Raw genomic sequence first — 20,088 nt, forward strand, 5'->3', positions numbered from 1 at the left:
AGGGGAGGCTTGGTTGTATCTTCAAGAACATTCCTTAGTCCTGAAGGACACCTAAAATAACTGCCGATTCCTACCTCGTACAGCGCCAGAAAAGTGAGGGGCCTACTGATTATTAATGTCATTGTGCTTTTGCAGAGCCCAATCTTTTGCTGAAAGGTTACGGCTAGGAATTGCCGTCATCCACGGAGAAGCTCAGGACGCCGAGTCAGATTTGGTCGATGGGCGACATTCACCGCCGGCTGCCAAAAACCCTGCTGCCATTCATCCGTCTCTGGAGATACCCTGTAAGTATGTTTACAGCCATCTACCTTCCTTTTTTTTTTTTTTTTTTATTTACTTTTCTTTTCTTTTTTTTTTAGTTTTCACACAGGAGTGACTTTTTGGTTTTAGATCGGTAGACCACAATTGATCTGCGTTCACTTGCGGTCTGTCCTTTCACGGAAAGGGCTTTTTTTTTGTTTGTTTTGTTTTTTTTGTTTTGTATGTTTTTTTTTGTTGTTAATTTGCTTTTTCCGTTCTGATCCAATTAAGGCTGGAGCCCAAGTTGGGGGCTTCCAAGTCCATTTGGAAAGAGGATGGGTGTGAGTGGCCTATGATCGGTTAGCATGACTTCCTTTAAGCACATGCAGCCAACATCCGTCTCGTTGTACAACTTACGCCAGGCTCCTTTGTCCTGGAAGACAATTAAGCGTTGCGTCCATGTCATTGCTGGGTTTGCACCAGCTTGGCGATACATATGGCTTGTCGACAACCAGTATGTGGACCCTCAGAAGGGTCGGCAAGTGTAAGCATTTTGCGTACACCGGTACTACAACTGTAAAAATGAATTTGTCGTGTTTGCAGATGTACTGCTGGCGGGTGAAACATGATTAAAGTAGCATTCATTTGTGTGTTGGCAGCAGGGTTCTATTAGGTATCTGGTCTGTTACAGATCGGCGCAGTGTCCTATGGCTGCTACAATGGACAGGGTACTGGATGAGGATGAGCGTTATACCCCGCCACTATACACTTGTAACAGTGGTGTTTGTGGGGGAGGATGGAAGGATTTAATGAAGTGAAACTGCACTGACTGCTTGAAATAAACCAAATTCCTTGTTCCTGATTCCGAAGTCTCCCTGAGTTGCATATTTCCTCTACACTGGTGTCTTTATAGAGTGTGTCATCTGTTAGAAATAGAAGTGACCTATTGTACACAGCCATTGTTTTATTAACACTTCTGGGAGTCCTACTGAGTCTGTCTCCTTCATTTGCATGCTGGGGCCACTGGCATTAGTCAGAAATAAAGGGGGGAAAAAACATTTCTGGTAGAAGGATGAAGCATAAATTCTGGAATAAATTAACATTATATATCAACAAGTTATTTAACTTGAGACTCATCCAGACCCATTAGCTCTGTTATTTGCGAACTTTACAGTATGGGAAACTGGAACGTCTATTAAACACTTACTCCCTTTTCTGACTATTAATGTAACTGTAGCAAAAAAAGTAATCTTGCAACATTGGATCACTCTGTCCAAGCCTTCAATCTCTGAGGTGAAACAGGCTTTGTTACAAATAATGTTCTATGATCGATACTCTGCTATCCCAGACATAGAGACTGCTGTAATTCGCTTTTACTGCAAAAGGGGTGCTTTACTTGATATATTAGAGTTAGGCTTTCAGTCTAATATAGTTAATATCTTTGAAAATACGGAACGGTTTCTCCTTCAACAATTGGGATTATCTACATACATTCAGGAGCATAAATATTGGGACATTGACAGAATTTTCATATTTTGGCCTCTATTCACCACCAAAGTGGCTTTGAAATGAAACAAACAAGATGTGCTTTAACTGCAGACTTTCAGATTTAATTTGAGGGTAATTACATCCAAATCAGGTGAACGGTGTAGGAATTACAGCGGTTTCTATATGTGCCTCCCACTTTTTAAGGCGACAAAAGTAATTGGACAAACTAACCAATCCTAAATCTAACTTTCACTTTTTAATACTTTGTTGCAAATCCTTTGCAGGCAATTACAGCCTGAAGTCTGGAACGCATAGACATCACCAGACGCTGGGTTTCATCCCTGGTGATGCTCTGCCAGGCCTCTACTGCAAATGTCTTCAGTTCCTGCTTGTTCTTGGGGCATTTTCCCTTCAGTTTTGTCTTCATCCAGTGAAATGCATGCTCAATCGGATTCAGGTCAGGGGATTGACTTGGCCATTGCATAACATTCCACTTTTTAGCCTTAAAAAAACTCTTTGGTTGCTTTTGCAGTATGCTTCGGGTCATTGTCCATCTGCACTGTGAAGCGCCGTCCAATGAGTTCTGAAGCATTTGACTGAATATGACCATATAATATTGCCCGAACCACTTCAGAATTCATTCTGCTGCTTTTGTCAGCAGTCACATCATCAATAAATACAAGGGAACCAGTTCCATTGGGAGCCATACATGCCGCCCACGCCATGACACTACCACCACCATGCTTCACTGATGAGGTGGTATGTTTTGGATCATGAGCAGTTCCTTTCCTTCTCCATACTGTTCTCTTCCCATCACTCTGGTACAAGTTGATCTTTGTCTCATCTGTCCATAGGCTGTTGTTCCAGAACGGTAATGGCTTTTTTAGATGTTATTTGGCAACTCTAATCTGGTCTTCCTGTTTTTGAGGCTCACCAATGGTTTACATCTTGTGGTGAACCCTCTATATTCACTCTTGTGAAGTCTTCTCTTGATTGTTGACTTTGACACATATACACCTACCTCCTGGTGAGTGTTCTTGATTTGGCCAACTGTTGTGAAGGGATTTTTCTTCACCAGGGAGATAATTCTTCTGTCATCCACCACAGTTTTCCATGGTCTTCCTGGTCTTTTGCTGTTGCTGAGCTCTCCGGTGCGTTCTTTCTTTTCTTTTTAAGAATGTTCCAAACAGTTGATTTGGCCACACCTAATGTTTTTGCTATCTCTCTGATGGGTTTGTTTTGATTTTTCAGCCTAATGATGGCTTGCTTCACTGATAGTGACAGCTCTTTGGATTTCGTATTGAGAGTCGACAGCAACTGATTCCAAATGCAAATGTCACACCTAGAATCAACTCCAGACCTTTTACCTGCTTAATTGATAATGAAATAACGAGGGACTAGCCCACACCTGTCCATGAAATGGCTTTTGAGTTGATAGTCCCATTACTTTTGGCCTCTTATAAAGTGGGAGGCACATATAGAAACCGTTGTAATTCCTACACCGTTCACCTGATTTGGATGTAATTACCCTCAAATTAAATCTGAAAGTCTGCAGTTAAAGCGCATCTTGTTTGTTTCATTTCAAAGCCATTGTGGTGGTGAACAGAGGCCAAAATATGAAAATTCTGTCAATGTCCCAATATTTATGCACCTGACTTTAGATAACATTGTATTTTGTGCTCTTTAGCCGTTCAGTGAATTTTTCAAATTAGTAGTCAAATAGATTAGATTTATTATGAGGATGAGATGTGAGACCTCTTTAGACAGTGTTTAGGAGTTCAAACTGTACTCCTTACCTTATTCCATTCTACTTTCTCCACGAAATTACTTTATTTTCTCTCAGAACCCCCCCCCCCCCAACCACCCATTTACCCTTCATCTTGTAGATTGTCTACCCTGTATGGTCTACATTTAACATCTACCTACTGCATAGATGAACTCTATATGCAATGTAAAAAGAAGACCAATAACGCTTGTCTTATTTTATGGGTTTATGTAAAATTATTCCATTGTATTGTATTCTGTGTGTACACTATATTTGAAAAACCAATAAACACAAATTAAAATAAAAAAAATAAAAAAAGGATGAAGCATGATTGCACAGATGTTTAAATAGTGTTTGTTGTGTACCGTATTGAATCGGACTAAGTGAGAGGTGCACTCTACACCCATCAATCCATGTATCCTCAGCACTGCTGTACGGATGGGCCTGATTCGGAGATCCACGCTGTTCCGATGTTTATGCAGTTGAGCGATTTTCAGCAGTCTGAGCGTGCATTTAAGTCGCCTGGCGCATGCATCAAGATACATGACAGTAGTCGCTCGTAGCGACTTTTTACTCGCAGTGTGATTGATAGTCAGGGAGCGTTTGGGGGAGGTAACAGGGAGTGGCGGCTAAAAAATGCTGGTGTGTTCCAACAGTTTTCAGGTAGTGTTACAGCCTGCGTCTGCGATCCTGTTTGCAGTAAAAGTGTCTCCGGCGTCTCAGTACATGCGGCCAAACTGCGCGACCATAGTGTTACTAAGAAGTCTGACTATCGAAGGATCTGCAACCGATGCGGCATAATTGTACGCAATGCTTTGACAAAGCCACAGACGGGCATCTCCATACATTGATCGGCGTCTGCAACATTTGCATTTTTTCCCGCAAAGCAGCTGCGATGGCATTGGTCTACATCTTTCACTCAGGCCCTGTGCGTGGTCAGGCGCCAAGGGAGGGAAGAACTCTCCTGCACAAAGAGATTTGCTTCTGTGAAACTGACAGATTGAGATGCGGCATTAATGCACTGAGCAGTCATTGGTTAATATGACCACTTTCAATCTTTCATACAACAATTACATTTCCCAGAAGCCTTTTATTAAGGCGCATCTCCATATCTGATAAACTCAAATACTTCTAAGAACGGCGGACAGATACGAATCATATGGGTACGTAGAGTACAGGGTCACTGTTCCACATTCTGCAGATCTCTCCTCTGCTCTGCCATTTGCATACACGGCTGTTTTGCAGTCAGTGTAACTTGTTGCAGACACAAAGTTCAAGTATCCGAGCCCTTATCTGAGAGCAGCCGGGACGATCAGCCAGACCCTATTGCGATCCTATATATTTACAGGACTGTAGTTTGCGCCTGTTTTCTCTGATTTCTCTTGAGGGAAAAATCTTGGTGACAGAGGCATAAAATACAGGCCTGTTTACAGAGTTATGGTGCGCAGGAGATCGGCTCAATTCCTGTAGTTCCTCGCTGATGAATCAGACATGAGATCTGCGCTGTGTCTTTCACCTGCCAGAGTCGGCCTAGGCCAGAGAGAACCTCTCTCGTGCCTTCAGTGTATAAGTGCGCAGTTATGTAGTGGTTTTATTTCCGGACCAGTTTGTGTTTTTGCAAGTTGCTGTTTTCTCGCCTTTCTGCTCGTTCCTCCAACACTACTTCACTCAACACAGCACACGCAGGGACCATTACACCTGACACTGTGGGCGTAAGAGCAGAGGTTTCCCTGATTTTATCCAGGCATTGGCCAGGCGTACCTCCCTGGCCAATGGGATCTCTGAATCCGTTGAAGTGATGCAATGGATTTGAGATTTATATCAGATGTTGATCTTTTGTTTTTATTACTTTACCAAGTGTTACTGTGTTGCACAACAATGTGCAGTGACCAGATACATTTGTAAAATCATATGCCTTAAAATTGATAATCTGGGGACAGGAACCAAGCTTGCAGCCGGCTAACTCCAGCAGTTCTTCTTATCCGTATACTGATGAAAGATTAGACCATAATCCTAGAGATTTGAATAATTTGGTTCCAATTGAGGATTACGGTCGGTAACTTTTGGTTTTCCTTCCTTGTTTTTCTGTATGAAATGTTTACGTGATGTTTGGGGGAAGGACGTCTTGGCGAGCTGGTTTACATAGTTATTTAACTCTTCTACTACACTTGTAGCCTGTAGTCTGGGAGACGCATTTCGCTGGCTGTATCTGGAGAGATGCTCAGTCGGGAGCAGCCAGTGCTAGCAGACTAGACCCCCATTACACATTGTGCATCAGTTTTTAAAAATATTTGACTAATGAATCCTATTTCCAGTCAGAAGGCTGTCCTACTCCAACCTGCCCATTTGCTTGGAATGAATGAACGGTCCTCTCACTATTGGCTATAGTTAATTCAAGTTATAATTTTTTTTATGACCTTTAATAAATGAAGGCTGGAATTACACTACAGACATTCCTCACTTAACGGCCAAGTTCCGTTCCTACGACAAATCTGTCGTTAAGCGAGGACCTATAGTGGCCTGGAAGCAGCAGGACCCAGGTTGAGATCGACGCGTACCTGTGTGTGCCCCGCATGTCCGTCCTTGCCCTCATGGAAGGCGGGGTCTCCTGTGTGTCCCGCGCCACAGCCACGGCCCCCTCTCGCGGAAGAGTCTGTTTTTTTTTTTTGTATCCGTGAAAGCCAGTGTTAGCTGGTCGGAGCGCTGGTCGTAAGTCCGATCGGTCGCTAAACATGTCGGTTAGTAAGGAATGTCTGTACTTTTTTTTTTTTTTTTTTGTTATAAATTACTGCATGTAGCAAATTAAATATTACAGAAATGTAGCACAATTTTATTTACGTAGACTTGATGTCTATGCTTATTTGCAGTGATGTACCCTAAAGAGAAGCCCCCCATTACTGTGGTTGGTGATGTCGGTGGGAGGATAGCCATCATTGTGGTAAGTATGACTATCTGTTTTATTTATGGGTTCATATACTAACAATTAGGAGCTGTCTATCATAACTCAAGGGTGCAATGGCAGCTCGCAATATATTAACACATGTACCAAGAATACTCTTAACAGTACGTGTTAGGAAAAATGTAATGAAAATAGTAAAAAGCATGATTTATGGATCTTGTATTGCCGTGTTCATTGCCTCCTGTGGCCGAGCTGCGCCTCCCGCGGTGTCCTGTGGCCGAGCTGCGCCTCCCGCGGTGTCCTGTGGCCGAGCTGCGCCTCCCGCGGTGTCCTGTGGCCGAGCTGCGCCTCCCGCGGTGTCCTGTGGCCGAGCTGCGCCTCCCGCGGTGTCCTGTGGCCGAGCTGCGCCTCCCGCGGTGTCCTGTGGCCGAGCTGCGCCTCCCTCGCTGCCCTGTGGCCGAGCTGCGCCTCCCGCGGTGCCCTGTGGCCGAGCTGCGCCTCCCGCGGTGCCCTGTGGCCGAGCTGCGCCTCCCGCGGTGCCCTGTGGCCGAGCTGCGCCTCCCGCGGTGCCCTGTGGCCGAGCTGCGCCTCCCGCGGTGCCCTGTGGCCGAGCTGCGCCTCCCGCGGTGCCCTGTGGCCGAGCTGCGCCTCCAGCGTCATTTTATCCTCTTTGCTGCCAGCTGGAGCTTGCAAATTGGATGCTCTTTGGTACTGATGAGATAATGCATCAACTTGATTAATCATTAATATCTGTTGCTCCTGCTTAAATTTTAATTCAGCCTTGGGACCTGCCCAGTAAGTAACTGTCAGACACCAGCGTGTGAAGATGTACTGCCATTATATGTGCACTTTATATGTTATTGCTTGGTAATGCCATACAAGCTTTCTGCTCCTATAGATTAACTCCTAGGTTGCAGAGTTCTGTAAGTTTAGTAAAACATTTAGTAAGGCCTCCGACCATACAAAGAGAGTTTCTCATTTAGATAACAGAGATTTTTACTGTGTATTGTTTCAAATAAAAAATAAAAAAATGAAAGTAAAAAAGCAAATATTAAAATACCCATTTTCACAATTTGGCTGTCTTTTGCCAGCTGTTGTATGTTTTGTCTTTGTTAGACGAGAAATGTATGAAAGATCTCCGAATTGCAAGGAGGCGATAGGCCTTTATTCTGCAGTTTGCTTCCCTTCTGATCACAAAGCTTTCCAGATAAGTGTGGAGCTCATCGGTTGACTGTAGCAAGAGGTCTAAAACACATTCTCATCTCGTCCTTTCCACAGGATGACATCATCGATGACGTAGACAGTTTTGTCGCCGCGGCCGAAACACTGAAAGAACGAGGAGCCTATAAAATCTTTGTTATGGCCACTCATGGTCTTCTATCCTCAGACGCACCCAGGTTAATAGAGGAATCCTGTATCGACGAGGTGAAAGGATTTTTGTTTTTTTGCGTTGGTTTTGTTTTTTTGCGTTTTTGTTTTGCAGATTTTTCTGTCCTTTTTAATTTAAGAAATTGATGACTCTGTATTTTTATTTTTAAATATAGCTAAATACAAACTATATAAAAAGACTTGAGGTGCATACACACTAGACTATATGCTCCCTGAGCGATATCGTCTAGTGTGTCCCCGGCAGGCTGTGCTCAATGTCGTTCATGACATTGAGCACAGCCGCTGAACGATATCATTAGCGATATCGTTCAGCGCCGGGCTCTCTCACCCATTCCCTGACATGCAGCAACCTGACGAGGTCGTCAGGTTGGCCTGCATGTCAGCCCGATGAACGAGGATGACGAACGACCCGCGGGAACGCGCGTCGTCGTCATCGTTCATCTTTTTTGTGTTAAAAATGGACGATAAAGTGGACGACTGAACCATAACGATATCGTTATCGTTCAGTCGTCCACTTTAATCGCCCAGTGTGTACGCACCATTATTGGCATTGTTCACTGGGCCTGATTCACTACCGATTGCAACTGCAATTCTTCACGCAAACGGCCGATTGTTGCGTTCTGCGCTTGCATAGCACTGCGCGAACACTCCACTGCGATCGGAACTGTTGCAGAGTGATTGACGGGAAGCACCGTTTGGGGGCGTGGTCGGCGAAACGCAGGCGTACCAGTGCGTTTGAACGCAGTTGCACGGGCGTGCATACATTTATAGTGTTCCCTCTAGCTCCGGCGGGAGGCAGGGCGCCGGAGCTAAAGAGGGCATGCCCGTGCGCGCGCGACCGAGAAGGGGGCGTGGTCATCGGGAAAGGGGGCGTGTCTATAAGACGCGTCCCCTTTTCGTCACTCTTGGGGGCGTGCCCGGCACTTACGGACACGCCGGGCAGCCCCCAAGCCCTGCAGACAGGGAGAATAGATGCCGGGCGCATGCGCCCGTAGTCTATTCTCCGGCGGTGACCGGGTCACCGCATGTTTCTCCACCCGCGGGACACTGCGTCCCGCGGGTGAGAATGGCTCCCGCAGGCTGTGAGGGCAGGGCGCTTTTTGCCCTCCTCCTGGAGGGCAGGGTGCTTTTTGCCCTCCAGAAGGAGGGCAGGGCGCCGCGCCCCGCTAAAACAGCCTAGCGGGAACGCTACATTTATCCATTGCGATGCCTGACGCAGCTTGTGCTTTCACTGAGTGCGATGAAGTTAGCAATTTTGGAGTAAGGTCAGAGCTTGTGCAAGTCTGCATGAGGCTGCGATGGTACTCTGTATCCGATGGTTTTGCAGTCTTGCTAAGGATTACAGATGTGTGTAAGGTATAGTGGGCATCCTTTTTGTGCTGAGACAGCATAGCGATCTCAGTGGATTAGCATATTTTCGCAGCTAAACTGCGTGCGTAGTTGCTGTTGCGATCGATAGTGAATCAGGACCACAGATTTGTGTTTGAAAGATCTGACAGCTGCGCAGGACTAGAGTGAGTTAAATTTGTGTATTTTTAAAAGCAGCCATTTCCTCTTTCTCCTCTAACTTCCTGAACACGTTCTATGTAGACGACTGCCCAGTTAGTGCTTGTAGGTAAGCCGTACTAAAGTAATACTCTGATATAAATATCCTATTGATATTTACCGAAGGCAACAAGTATTAGCAGTTGTCAAACATCTATGAGACCATTGTAAGTCCCCGGCTTGAGGCCATAGTCTTTTAATACCAGTGATAGAAATCCCATATCAACTTATAATAGCTTTATTATACGCCACTGTTCTTCATACAATTTTGATTTGTACCAATTTCTATTTTTAAAACAACAATCCGTAAACTTGTGTATTATATCCCTTTTTATATTTGCGCAGAGAGTAACTAATAGTTTTTGTTTTTGGGTATTTTGCATCCTTTTTGTATATTCTTTAACCACTGTTTGTGGGTTTTTTTTCCTCAATATTTCACCCCAGGTCATAGTCAGCAACACAATCCCTCACGAAATCCAAAAACTGCAGTGCCCAAAAATCAAGACGGTCGACATCAGCATGATCCTGTCTGAAGCCATCCGTCGGATTCACAACGGGGAGTCCATGTCGTACCTTTTTAGAAATATAGGAGTGGATGATTAATCCTTTCCATTTGTCTATATAAATATATATATATTTTTAGGAATTATACCAAGGGCCAAAACTGGAATTGTACAGTGTCTCTGTGCCGTACGAGCGTTTACCTTAATATTTCAACGAGGCCGGTTTTTTTTCAGGCTGTCCTGTCTACCTGTAGATTCACCAATCAATCAAGTTTTTTTGCTTGTCTTTTTTGCTAATTTTTTTGTGAACAAAATGTCACACACACAAAGAAAAACTGCCTTTGTTACATGCAGCGGGGGGTGTATAAAGCAGCATTACTAGTTGCGGATCAATTATTCCAGTCCGAACGTAATATGTCCGATCCCCCTTCCCCAGCTATTGATATAAACCTATAGTGATTAGTTACTTGTCTGTTACCTGTCTGAAGGGTTGTACCTGTTTAGTTGTATCCAATAGAGCAACAAAAGTGATTTTAGACTCCTGAGCTGCTTCATTTAGCGAAGACCATAGAGAAAAATAATCACATTTTAATGTACAGCCTATTAATCGTTGTCACTGTACAAGTCTTAATTTTTTGACCGCTGCGAGTCGGGGGTTGCAAGCTTTATAGGGTATTTCTTTATGACAAATGTTGGAGTCCTCTAGACATAGTGGCGGCAGTCTTTGCTTGAACCAATGCTTAGGCTATAAATTAGCCTCAGTGATGTCACTGTTTCTTAGTGATTGGATAGGCTGCATTGTTAACAAAAAAATAAATAAAAAATATTGGTTCAGCCCACAAATGGCTGCCCCCGACTGTGTCTCGGAAGGATACACTTGCCAGGATTACTGCAGCCTCCCCAAACCTTCGGCTTGGCTTCTATGGTCACTTTGTGCTTTTATTTTTAGTGTACCTAGTATTGCTGCTTTTGCCCCTTTTTACCGTTAAGCTGCAGGCGGTGGAGGATAGTTGTCCGCCTCAACCAAGGTCAGGGGCCTGTAAAGCATTGCTGCGCAATGTAGTATGTGTGGATCAATATACTGGCAGGCTCCTTGAGCAGCACGAGGGTGTGTAATGAGTTAAACTGTGGAAATATTTGTCTCTGGCTCTGCCCCCTGCGCTGATGTGAGGAGCAGCTTTATACAGCGTCTGTGGGAAGGGGCCCTGTACTGATGCTTCTCCTAGCAAAGCATATGGAAGATATGCACTTGTATTTATTTTCTGCAAAAGAAGAGGGAACATGTAATAAAATATTTGTTTGTGTGAATCCTGTTTTGAATACGTAAACATGAGGCGAATCCGATGCTTATTCTTGTTGTCGTTTTAGTAGATTTAAATATACAGCGTTATCCCTTTCGTTAAATTGAAATAAATATTTCAGCAGTAAGGCTCATAGGGCCTGATTCAGAGCCGGACGCAATTAGCGCTCGCTCGTCCTGAAAATAGGGGTGGCTATTCAAATGAACTGTTTGCGGTCTGTTCACGCCTCTAGTTCTGAACGAGCGAACAAAACTTGCGGTCGTTTTTTGGGAAACTACGCCCCCTGGCTGCTCGCATCCTACGTCATGTCCGCTATTTATTAGATTAATCGAGTACATCGAACAGGGTATGAACTGCTCGCTATTCTTGTGGTCGGTTTTTGCTACCACAATTTTGCGAGCAGTTCTGGCTATAAAATAACCCAGTGATGTGGTTAATGACGCTGCTGTTTTAATTATGCACACCCATAAAACGCCCGTTTTGACCTTTAAGCACGCCTGCGTTCTGATTTCCACTCCCCGTTTTCAAGCACCTTCCCCCGTTACCACCCACATACGCCTCATTCTGTCACTCAAATTATCAGGCATTCGCTATTTTGTGAGCACATGAATTTCGACCGCACTGACTGGTTCGCGCATGCGTATAACGATCCGTACGCATGCGCAGTTGGCCAAACATCGCTCGGAGCGAACGAGCTGCCGCTTACGAGTGGCTCTGAATCAGGCCCATAGATCGCTATGTGAATACAATGAGGTATTGAGATGTGCATTTTTAGACTTGTTTTTTTTTTTTGTAATGCGCATGTCAGTACTCCATGCATATTCCTATAACATAGTGATCTATTAAGCATTAAATCCTCCACCTATGTGGTATTGGGATACGTGACCTATACCGGTGCATCATTGTTGCGTGCACTGAAGCTGCTAGGCGCACTCCGATTTAGCCTTTTCATTGTGATGCCAGCAACCGGCTTAGAAAAGGAAATTGAACTATGAAATTTGTGCTTTGCCCAAACGAGGAAAACGTTGCCTGGAGCTGACTCTTTGCTATGTAAAATCACCGTGGTATTTTTTTAGATTTCCACTAAATTCTTTGTGGGACACTGGATACACTGGGGTATAGAGCGTAGTGGTGGGAGCTTGGGCACTTTAAATAAATAGTTAAAGGCTCAAGCTCCTCTCCCTTTTATGCCTCATCGACAGATAGGCATTGTCAATATTTTACTAGTGAAGGGTACATTCAGAAGTTGCGGTGTACAGCACTTTACGTCCATAGCTTTTGTGAAGGTGTGCACCTGAAGACCAGGTAAGTGCTTTGCACAGCTGTGCAGAGACCCCCTTGCTTTACTGCCCTTGATGCATTCACTGATCTGGTGGAATATTTTTATTGAAAGGCTGTTGTGCCTCAGTGTAAAGGTAACTTTAATTATGAGCAGTGCCAAGGGTATCCTGTACTTAAGGGTTTCCAGACTGACACCGGAGGGATGGAACTTGAACAAATTAATGAATCTCAGGCATCGGGCAGATTAAAAGATAACTTATAAGTTATGTCTGTGACTAAACGCTCCCTTACCAGTATGGAGAGCTACTTTGGTACGCTGCGGCTGTTCAATAAAATATCAGTTATTTTGCTGACTCATGATCAAAAGCCTTTTACGCACTAGTGTAATGTGAGCTGCAATAGGAATAACTAAACACCTGATCTAGTGAAATTTTATATAATTTTATTAGTGGGAACAAAAAAAATCAAGTTACTGTAATAGATAAATTAATTTATTTAAAAAAAAAAAAAAAAAAAAATTTAATTAGTTCAGGTAACAGTCTAAATATATATATTTTTTTTCAAAATTATTAAAAGCACCACAAAGCATAGTCCCTGTGATAAAAGATGTAGTGAATACCGCAGAGTATCATAAAGTGTCCAAGTGGGAATGTACAGGATTGTCCAGTACCAAAGGAATATGAGTGACCTCGTCATCCAGTTTTCTTTTACTTTTCTGTTCTGTTTCATCACGGAACACAGGAGTCAGAACTATACATCTTGACAAGAGCCTGGGGATAAAAGGAGAGTAAATAGAAAACAAGGAAAGCAGTGAGCCAGGGAAAAAAAAAAAAATATGTAAAGCCAAAATGGGGCACCATTCGCATAGTGGCTTAGGGGTAGATGTACTAAGCCTTGGAGAGAGATCTAGTGGACGGAGATAAACTACCAACCAATCATCAGCTACTGTCACTGTATAAGATGTGTTTGAAAAATGACAGTAGCTGATTGGTTGGTACTTTATCTCCACCCACTTTATCTCTCTCCAAGGCTTAGTACATAGACCCCCTATTAATATGATTAGGGAAGAGAGCATTTCCACTATGTCCTCGCAGGAAGAAAGTAGGGAAGAGAAACGTGTAAGGACGGGGACCCCCCTCCCACATGGATACAGCAGGAACAAAAAAAGCTGTTATCTTTATCGGGGGATCACACAATAACATCTGGGTTTCATACTACAGTGTGGTCTGAAACCAGGTTTGAATTTGGAATTTTGTGGCATTTTGTAAAGAGTTGATATAGCTTTCCCAAATGGTTTAAAACTTTTCGGCCGTATCTCCCTGTGTAGAGAGGCCACAATCCAGTCCATCTTGAATGCAAAAAAAAGCTTTTCCCTAAAAACAGCAATAGAAGGTAGGAGAGGAGATGACTGTTGTTGTAAGATACATTTACAGGCCACAGTGGAAATGAGGGTTAGGGGTTTCTGCCTACCACGGGGGGTCATCCGAATTTCAGAGCTAAGCACTCCCAGCACTGCCCCACTCCGGAGTTAGTGGGAGGAAATCTATGAAACCCAACATAGCATATTGTTTAACCTGGGCCCAGAATCTATTGCTCAAGCTGCAATCCCAATAAAAACTGGAACAACGCGGCAGGGGAGGTTGAAGACATTTTGGTGAATCAGTAAGTCTGATTGCATAGGCTCGTGGTGGGGACAAATCGCCCCTGTAGAATTCTTTGTATAGTGTTTCTCTATAGGTCGTTGCTGGCAAAGTGTATGATGAGTAGGAGAGAGTGGTGAAAATTTTGGATATCTGAAAAGGTGAAAACTGATTGAGCAGAAATGCGTTACCTAGTGCGTTAGCCAAATCAGGGAAAGGCTGGGGAGAACTATGTGGATATAATGTTGGGCCTGGAGGAAGCCAAAAGTGAAATTTCTCAATAGTTTGAGCAAAGGTGGGGGGTTTATGGTTTTCACTGTTCACCAACATCCTAATTGAGGATAAACCCGCAATCAACCAGGATGTAAAGGATGATGTTAAAACCACCATGTCCTTCTGAATTTATACCATACCGTCCTCGTGGTTATCAGCAAGGGATTATCCAAACCTAAAGGTGGGATGTTTTTTTTTTATTTGCAATCTGCAAGAACACTGTTAGATTAATGCCTGCTAACAACTGTTGCTCCAGATCAAAATTGGTATATACATTTTGTGAAGACAACCAGGCCTTAATGTAATGGCAAAAGGCCGCTTGATTGTAAATAGAAAGATGAGGGAAATGAACGCCCACTTATGCCATAATTTTCTTTTTTTGCACTAATTTAAGTCTGATTTTGGGTTTATTACCGTTCCAGATAAACTGTCAAAATGCCGATTTAATAGCCTGCTCGTCCTTGGTAGTTAGTAAAAGGGGTAATAATGTAATGGATATAACAACTTTGGAAAGGACACCATTTTTATAAGGTGAGCTCATCCCAAAAGGCAAAGTTGCAAATGTTGCCTCTGCTTAAGTTCATTTTTGACTTTATCAATCCTCTTGGTAATATTTAATGAGTACAGCACATGAAGGTTTTTGGGGAGGTGAATACCCAAATAGGGGATATTAGTGGAGGCCCAGGTTAGATTTAAAGATTTTGGCCAAGAAGGGCACTTAACTAGGCCGGGCCAGATTTCTGGATATTAACTGTAAAGCCCGAAATTTGATCAAATTGGGAGAGTTTATCCATTACCCTAGTGCAGCATTCATGAGAAGTAGATAATCCGCAAGCGTTAACAACTTTAAATATCTTCGATCAATAGAGATGCCCCAAATCGTCAAATTACTGCAAAATTTGTATCAAAGGGTCCAAGGTCAGATTAAACAGGATCCCTTCAGGTCTAAAAATGTATTTTAATAAAAATAAATAGTGTTAAGTTTAAAACATATTGTATCACAAGATAAAAATAGTATTGCAAGATAAAAATAATTATTTTTTTTACGCTTTATTTTTAGGTTTAACCAAAGGTAAGTCTCCCGTTGGTGCTTGTAATGCATTTCATGGCACCTGGTGCCGTGAAATGGGTTGCAAGCAACAAAGCAAGACTTTTACCTTTTTATGCCTTATATTTAGTTTTACTCTCATGCCTATTTTTATCTTTTGATACTATGTTTAGAATGTAACTTTTTGTTTGTTTTCATTAGAATATATGTTTTATGTAATTTATTGCCTACACTAATGATACCATTTTTTTTTTAATACGTTTTGTTTATCCATGACTAATTTGATTTTTTTTTTTTTGTTGCCGCTAACAAGTAAACCTATATTTCACTAGGTCATGTGTTTGGTCATTCCTATTGCAGCTCACATGCTACTAGTAAAAGGCTTTTGCACATAAATCAGAAAATAACTGATTATGATATTGAACAGCCCCAACATACCAAGGTAGCTCTGCCCCAATGTAAGCTTGGCAAATAACTGAAGTAATCCTCCTGCCAATAGTTTGATTTGACACCGGTCAACCTCCTTTCTCAATATCAGAAGGTCATCTGTCCTCAGCAATTCCCTCTCCCTGTAGAACATAGGTCCTCGATGCACTAATTTTGAGAGCAAAAAGATCCGGTGGTCTCAACCACACTATCGGGGAAAAAAACAAAAACAAAACTTTTTGCTCTAAGGAGCATGGCTTCAATGGCCATACTGAACTGGTTAAATCAGGAGCCTCTTCTTTTACCAATCTGCCTTTGGAGGCTGATGCCATGTTCTTAATGTTTGTAGACCACCTGGGCCAGTCCGGCGCAGCCTGGAGCACCTGAATGACCTTGTTACCTTTTTGAGCGCTTGCGGAAGCTTAGCTATATGAAAGGGACAGATAGAGAAGATTGAAGTTCTAAGGAGCTGATGTAATCTACCAGAAATGACTGTGCTGTCAGATACTTTTAAAGGGAAAAATCATAAGTATAGTTCTGTAGTTAGTGTTATCCCATCCATATTACAACCATAAGGACCATTGATCACTATGAACACATTGAAGTATTGCTATATGAACTACACTTTTTGTTTCTTTTTAACGCTTATGTAATTTGTATTTACATAAGGTGGAGATTTTGTGTTTTGACCCTGTGGATTCTTAGGGATTAAATCCTCACCAATGTGAGATTGAGATGCATGACCTGGGCAGGCCAATGCGTGTTGCATGCACTGAAGCTGCTAGCAATACTGCACAATGACCCATTCAGTTTGTACTCTGTGACGAAAAGGACAACTTCTAAAACAAAACATAAGTGATGCCAGCATCTACTTTAGAATGGAAATAGGAAATATCTTCTCTGCCAGCAAAAGCAGAGCTAAGAGACTGGATGGCTTCCCACTGAGCAAAACATTTTGTCTTCAGAAAGCACCTGGGTGGGTACTTCATGAGATCTAACGTGTATCACTGAATGATTATGATGACTATTATATATAAAGCGCTGCAAGTGGTCCGCAGCACTGTACATATGTCAACAGTAGCAGGGTACAAATAACATTACAATACAGTAACCAAAGCATAAACAGAGCACAAGTAACAATTAGCACCACAATTCTCAGTCCACTACAACTGGGAAGGTGAAGGCTGTCATTAAAGCGCTAGAGAAGTGGGCTGTGAGATAGTAGGAAGGAGGACCCTGCTCCTAGGAGCTTACAATCTAGGGGAGACAGATGACATGAGAAATGAGCATGTGGATGGAGACCTGAGGGCAGGAAGTAGGCAAGGTAGAGATGGCTGAGGTAGGAGGGTGGGGTGAACAGCCTGGTGCCGTGGGTTATGTGAAAGGGTATGCTTTGATGAACAGGTGGGTTTTCAAAGCACATTTTAAGCTATGCAAGGTTGGGGAGAGCCTGATCAAGCAAGGGAGCTCATTCCAGTGAAGGGGGGACCGCATGGGCAAAATCTTGGATACGAGCATGAGATGAAATAACCAGGGTAGAGGAGAGGCAACAGTCAGGCAGACCTGAGAAGGGAGGGAGTATGTAAGGAGCAGTGGATTAAGAGAGGGCCTTGTATTGGAAGGTGAGTTTGAAGAGGATTCTGTAGGGGAATAGGCAGTCCAGGTTTTGGTGGAGGGAAGAGGAACTGCGGGAGAGGAAGAGAAGTCTAGCTGCAGCATTGAGAATAGATTGGAGGAGAGAGGAGAAGGTTGCAGTAGTCGAGCTGAGAAATGATTAGTGAATGAATAATCACTTTGGTAGCATTCTGGGAGAGGAATGGCCCAATGCGAGCAATGTTTCGTAGCTGAAACCAACAGGATTGAGCCAGAGATTGAATGTGGGGGGTGAAGGAGAGGGTGGAGCCGAGCGTGACAAGCAGCGAAGTTGGGGAATAGGGGAGATAATGGTATTGTCAACAGTGATAGAAAGATTGTTAGGGGCAGAGACTGTTGGGGGGGGGGGGGGGAAGAACTGGAGGGCCCTTTCCTTCCTGTATGAATGAACTGAGCAAAAGCTGTGACCCTTATATCTAGGGCAAGGAACTATTTCTCTACGTGGCCTGAAAAATAATTTTATCCAGTTCGGAACGGAAAGTGACCCCTCCAGAATTTGGAGTGTGCTGCAGACTCAAATCTGAAGCCAGGAATGTCGGCATGCCAAGGCTGAAATTCTTGCCCCACCTTGTTCTCACATCAATAACTACTTCCCCAGATTCTTAGAGGCCATGCAGACATACTCCATCAGAGTGATTGAAACTAACTTTGGTCTGTTTAGATTCCAGACCCTCCACCATTTTTTTTTATTTTTTTTTTTGACCCAAGCCAAATCTAAACTGCACCTAGGGGAGGCCCTTGGAGCTTTGTAAACATCAATTTTCCTATCCATTCTATTTCTTAGAAGGGGGGGAGGAGGAGAGGAATACCTGCTCAATTCCCTATTCTGATCCAGAGATTAGGCCAAGACTGCCTCCACAATATATGTGGTCTACTCGCAGGCAACAGTTGCTGGTGGTACTCCACCTCATGCTATGCAAAAAAAATATCCCCCTTCCCAGACATTGATGAAAATAGGGAAAAAGATAGGACATATGTAATTGTACAACCTTGGATGATGTGAAGCTGGTCTGAACCCCCAAAAAACAGCATCCCAATATGAATCACCACTCCTGCACTGCAGAGGCGAGGGAAGTTGGCGAGAAAGAGCTGATGCCCCACCAAGATAGCTGTTGCATCTGTTCTGGTGGCCGAAGTTGGAAGACACACCAGGGCTTCCAACTTTGCCAAGACCACCTGAACAGATGCTACTTGGTAATACCTCAACCAAGAGCCCAGCACTTAGTGTTGGCAGCTTCCAAACTACTGTCCCCTGTATCTAGTGTGGGGCATGTGGCTCCACCATCTGACACTCACAGCACCAGGCACCCACTCCTCTGGAAGGTCTTGAGATGGGTTTTCAATATCTGTCCATCCCCCCTACCTTGGGGATGTGGAACCACCTACCCTAACAGTTATGGTCCAATGGCCGCAGGAGGCAAGGGGAATCCCAGTCACTATGAATAATAATCGAAAGAAACTCAAAATAAGTTGCTCCCACCTCTGGTTGGCACTTAGAAGTACTGAAGGTCCCAGGCATCCAATAAGTTATGGAAGGGGGGAGTAGTTTAAGTATTTGCCGGGAATTTTAACGTGCCTAATCTGTTCCTATGCTCTATTCAGTTTATCCACTGTTCCCCATAGGATGTATGCGAAAATGCATCAATGTAAACATGTTAAAAATTGTTACAAGCTTTCAGCCTCAGGCAGCCCACTCACAGGCATCTTGTTATTAGGCTCACCGGAAAACAGGTACCCTCCAACTGGTCTGTCTGTGGGCATAAGGGGCACAGCCTATTGGATTCCTGGTGTCTTCAGTTAAGGGTGTACCCTGTCTCTTGGTCCTAAATGGACCCAGGTTAGTGTAGTCAGCAAGTCCTAAACTTGTGTAATGGTTAAATATTCTGGAATCGTGGGCAGTAGGCAGTCCCACTAAGAGCTGTATTCAATATGGGAGCGAAAAGTCCGTGTTGGACTTTTTGCTCCACATCGGAGATTTTCTGGGGATAAAGTATCGGGCGCGTGCCCGCTTTGTACCCGTATTCAATTTTAAACCAGCGAAAACGGGACCCGGCGAATTGAGATTGGCGGAGAAAAACGGGAACTTTCGGGAAATTAATTGTAGGACCCCCTAAAGATGTGTAGACCTCAGGGATCACTATGGGTACACCCGTTTTGGCCTGCAGAAGAAAGTCAGGTTTTTAAATAGCCGCGCAAGGTGTTTTTTCCTGACATTGAAGTGATGCAGAAGAGCATTTTTAAGTGGTCCCATCAAATTTGGGGTACATAAAAATGGGGGTAAGCATTTTTTTAAGTCTCTAAAATGATTTTTCAAAATTCTGCAAAAATGCACCTGCCGCTACCATCAGCATTCTAGAAAACACCTGCCGCATACATGGTGACCCCCCCGAGGCTATTCCGCTAATTTAATAATTTTTTTCAAACACTTTTTTTTTTTTTTTTTTTAAACCCCAAAATTAAAGTACATTTTTTGGGGTGTCCCGATTTTTTTATTTTTATATAATTTTATTTGACACCGTTCATTTTTAAATGACATTAGCAGGGGTGCAGGCTAATTTTTTTTAAGCCTGCACCCCTAAACCCCAATTCTGCACTTTTTTTCGCCACGTAAAACATGGTGAAAACTTATCCCCGTTT

The 20,088-nt window shown here is 43.4% G+C and overlaps 1 protein-coding gene across 1 annotated transcript in view; it reads left to right on the plus strand.

Annotated features, from left to right (window-relative positions):
• Positions 1-11,137, plus strand: part of PRPSAP2 (phosphoribosyl pyrophosphate synthetase associated protein 2) — a 33,354-nt gene extending 22,217 nt beyond the window's left edge. Inside the window, exons 8-11 of the mRNA XM_088464804.1 lie at positions 136-284; positions 6,361-6,431; positions 7,671-7,817; positions 9,771-11,137. Of these exons, the coding sequence (XP_088320930.1) occupies positions 136-284; positions 6,361-6,431; positions 7,671-7,817; positions 9,771-9,929 (526 nt within the window). The 3' untranslated portion in view covers positions 9,930-11,137. The remainder of the gene's footprint in view (positions 1-135; positions 285-6,360; positions 6,432-7,670; positions 7,818-9,770) is intronic.
• Positions 11,138-20,088: the final 8,951 nt, after the last annotated feature.

The sequence above is a fragment of the Taudactylus pleione genome, unplaced genomic scaffold (genome assembly GCF_031769625.1).
Source record: "Taudactylus pleione unplaced genomic scaffold, aTauple2 ptg000061l, whole genome shotgun sequence".
Lineage (NCBI taxonomy): Eukaryota > Metazoa > Chordata > Amphibia > Anura > Myobatrachidae > Taudactylus > Taudactylus pleione.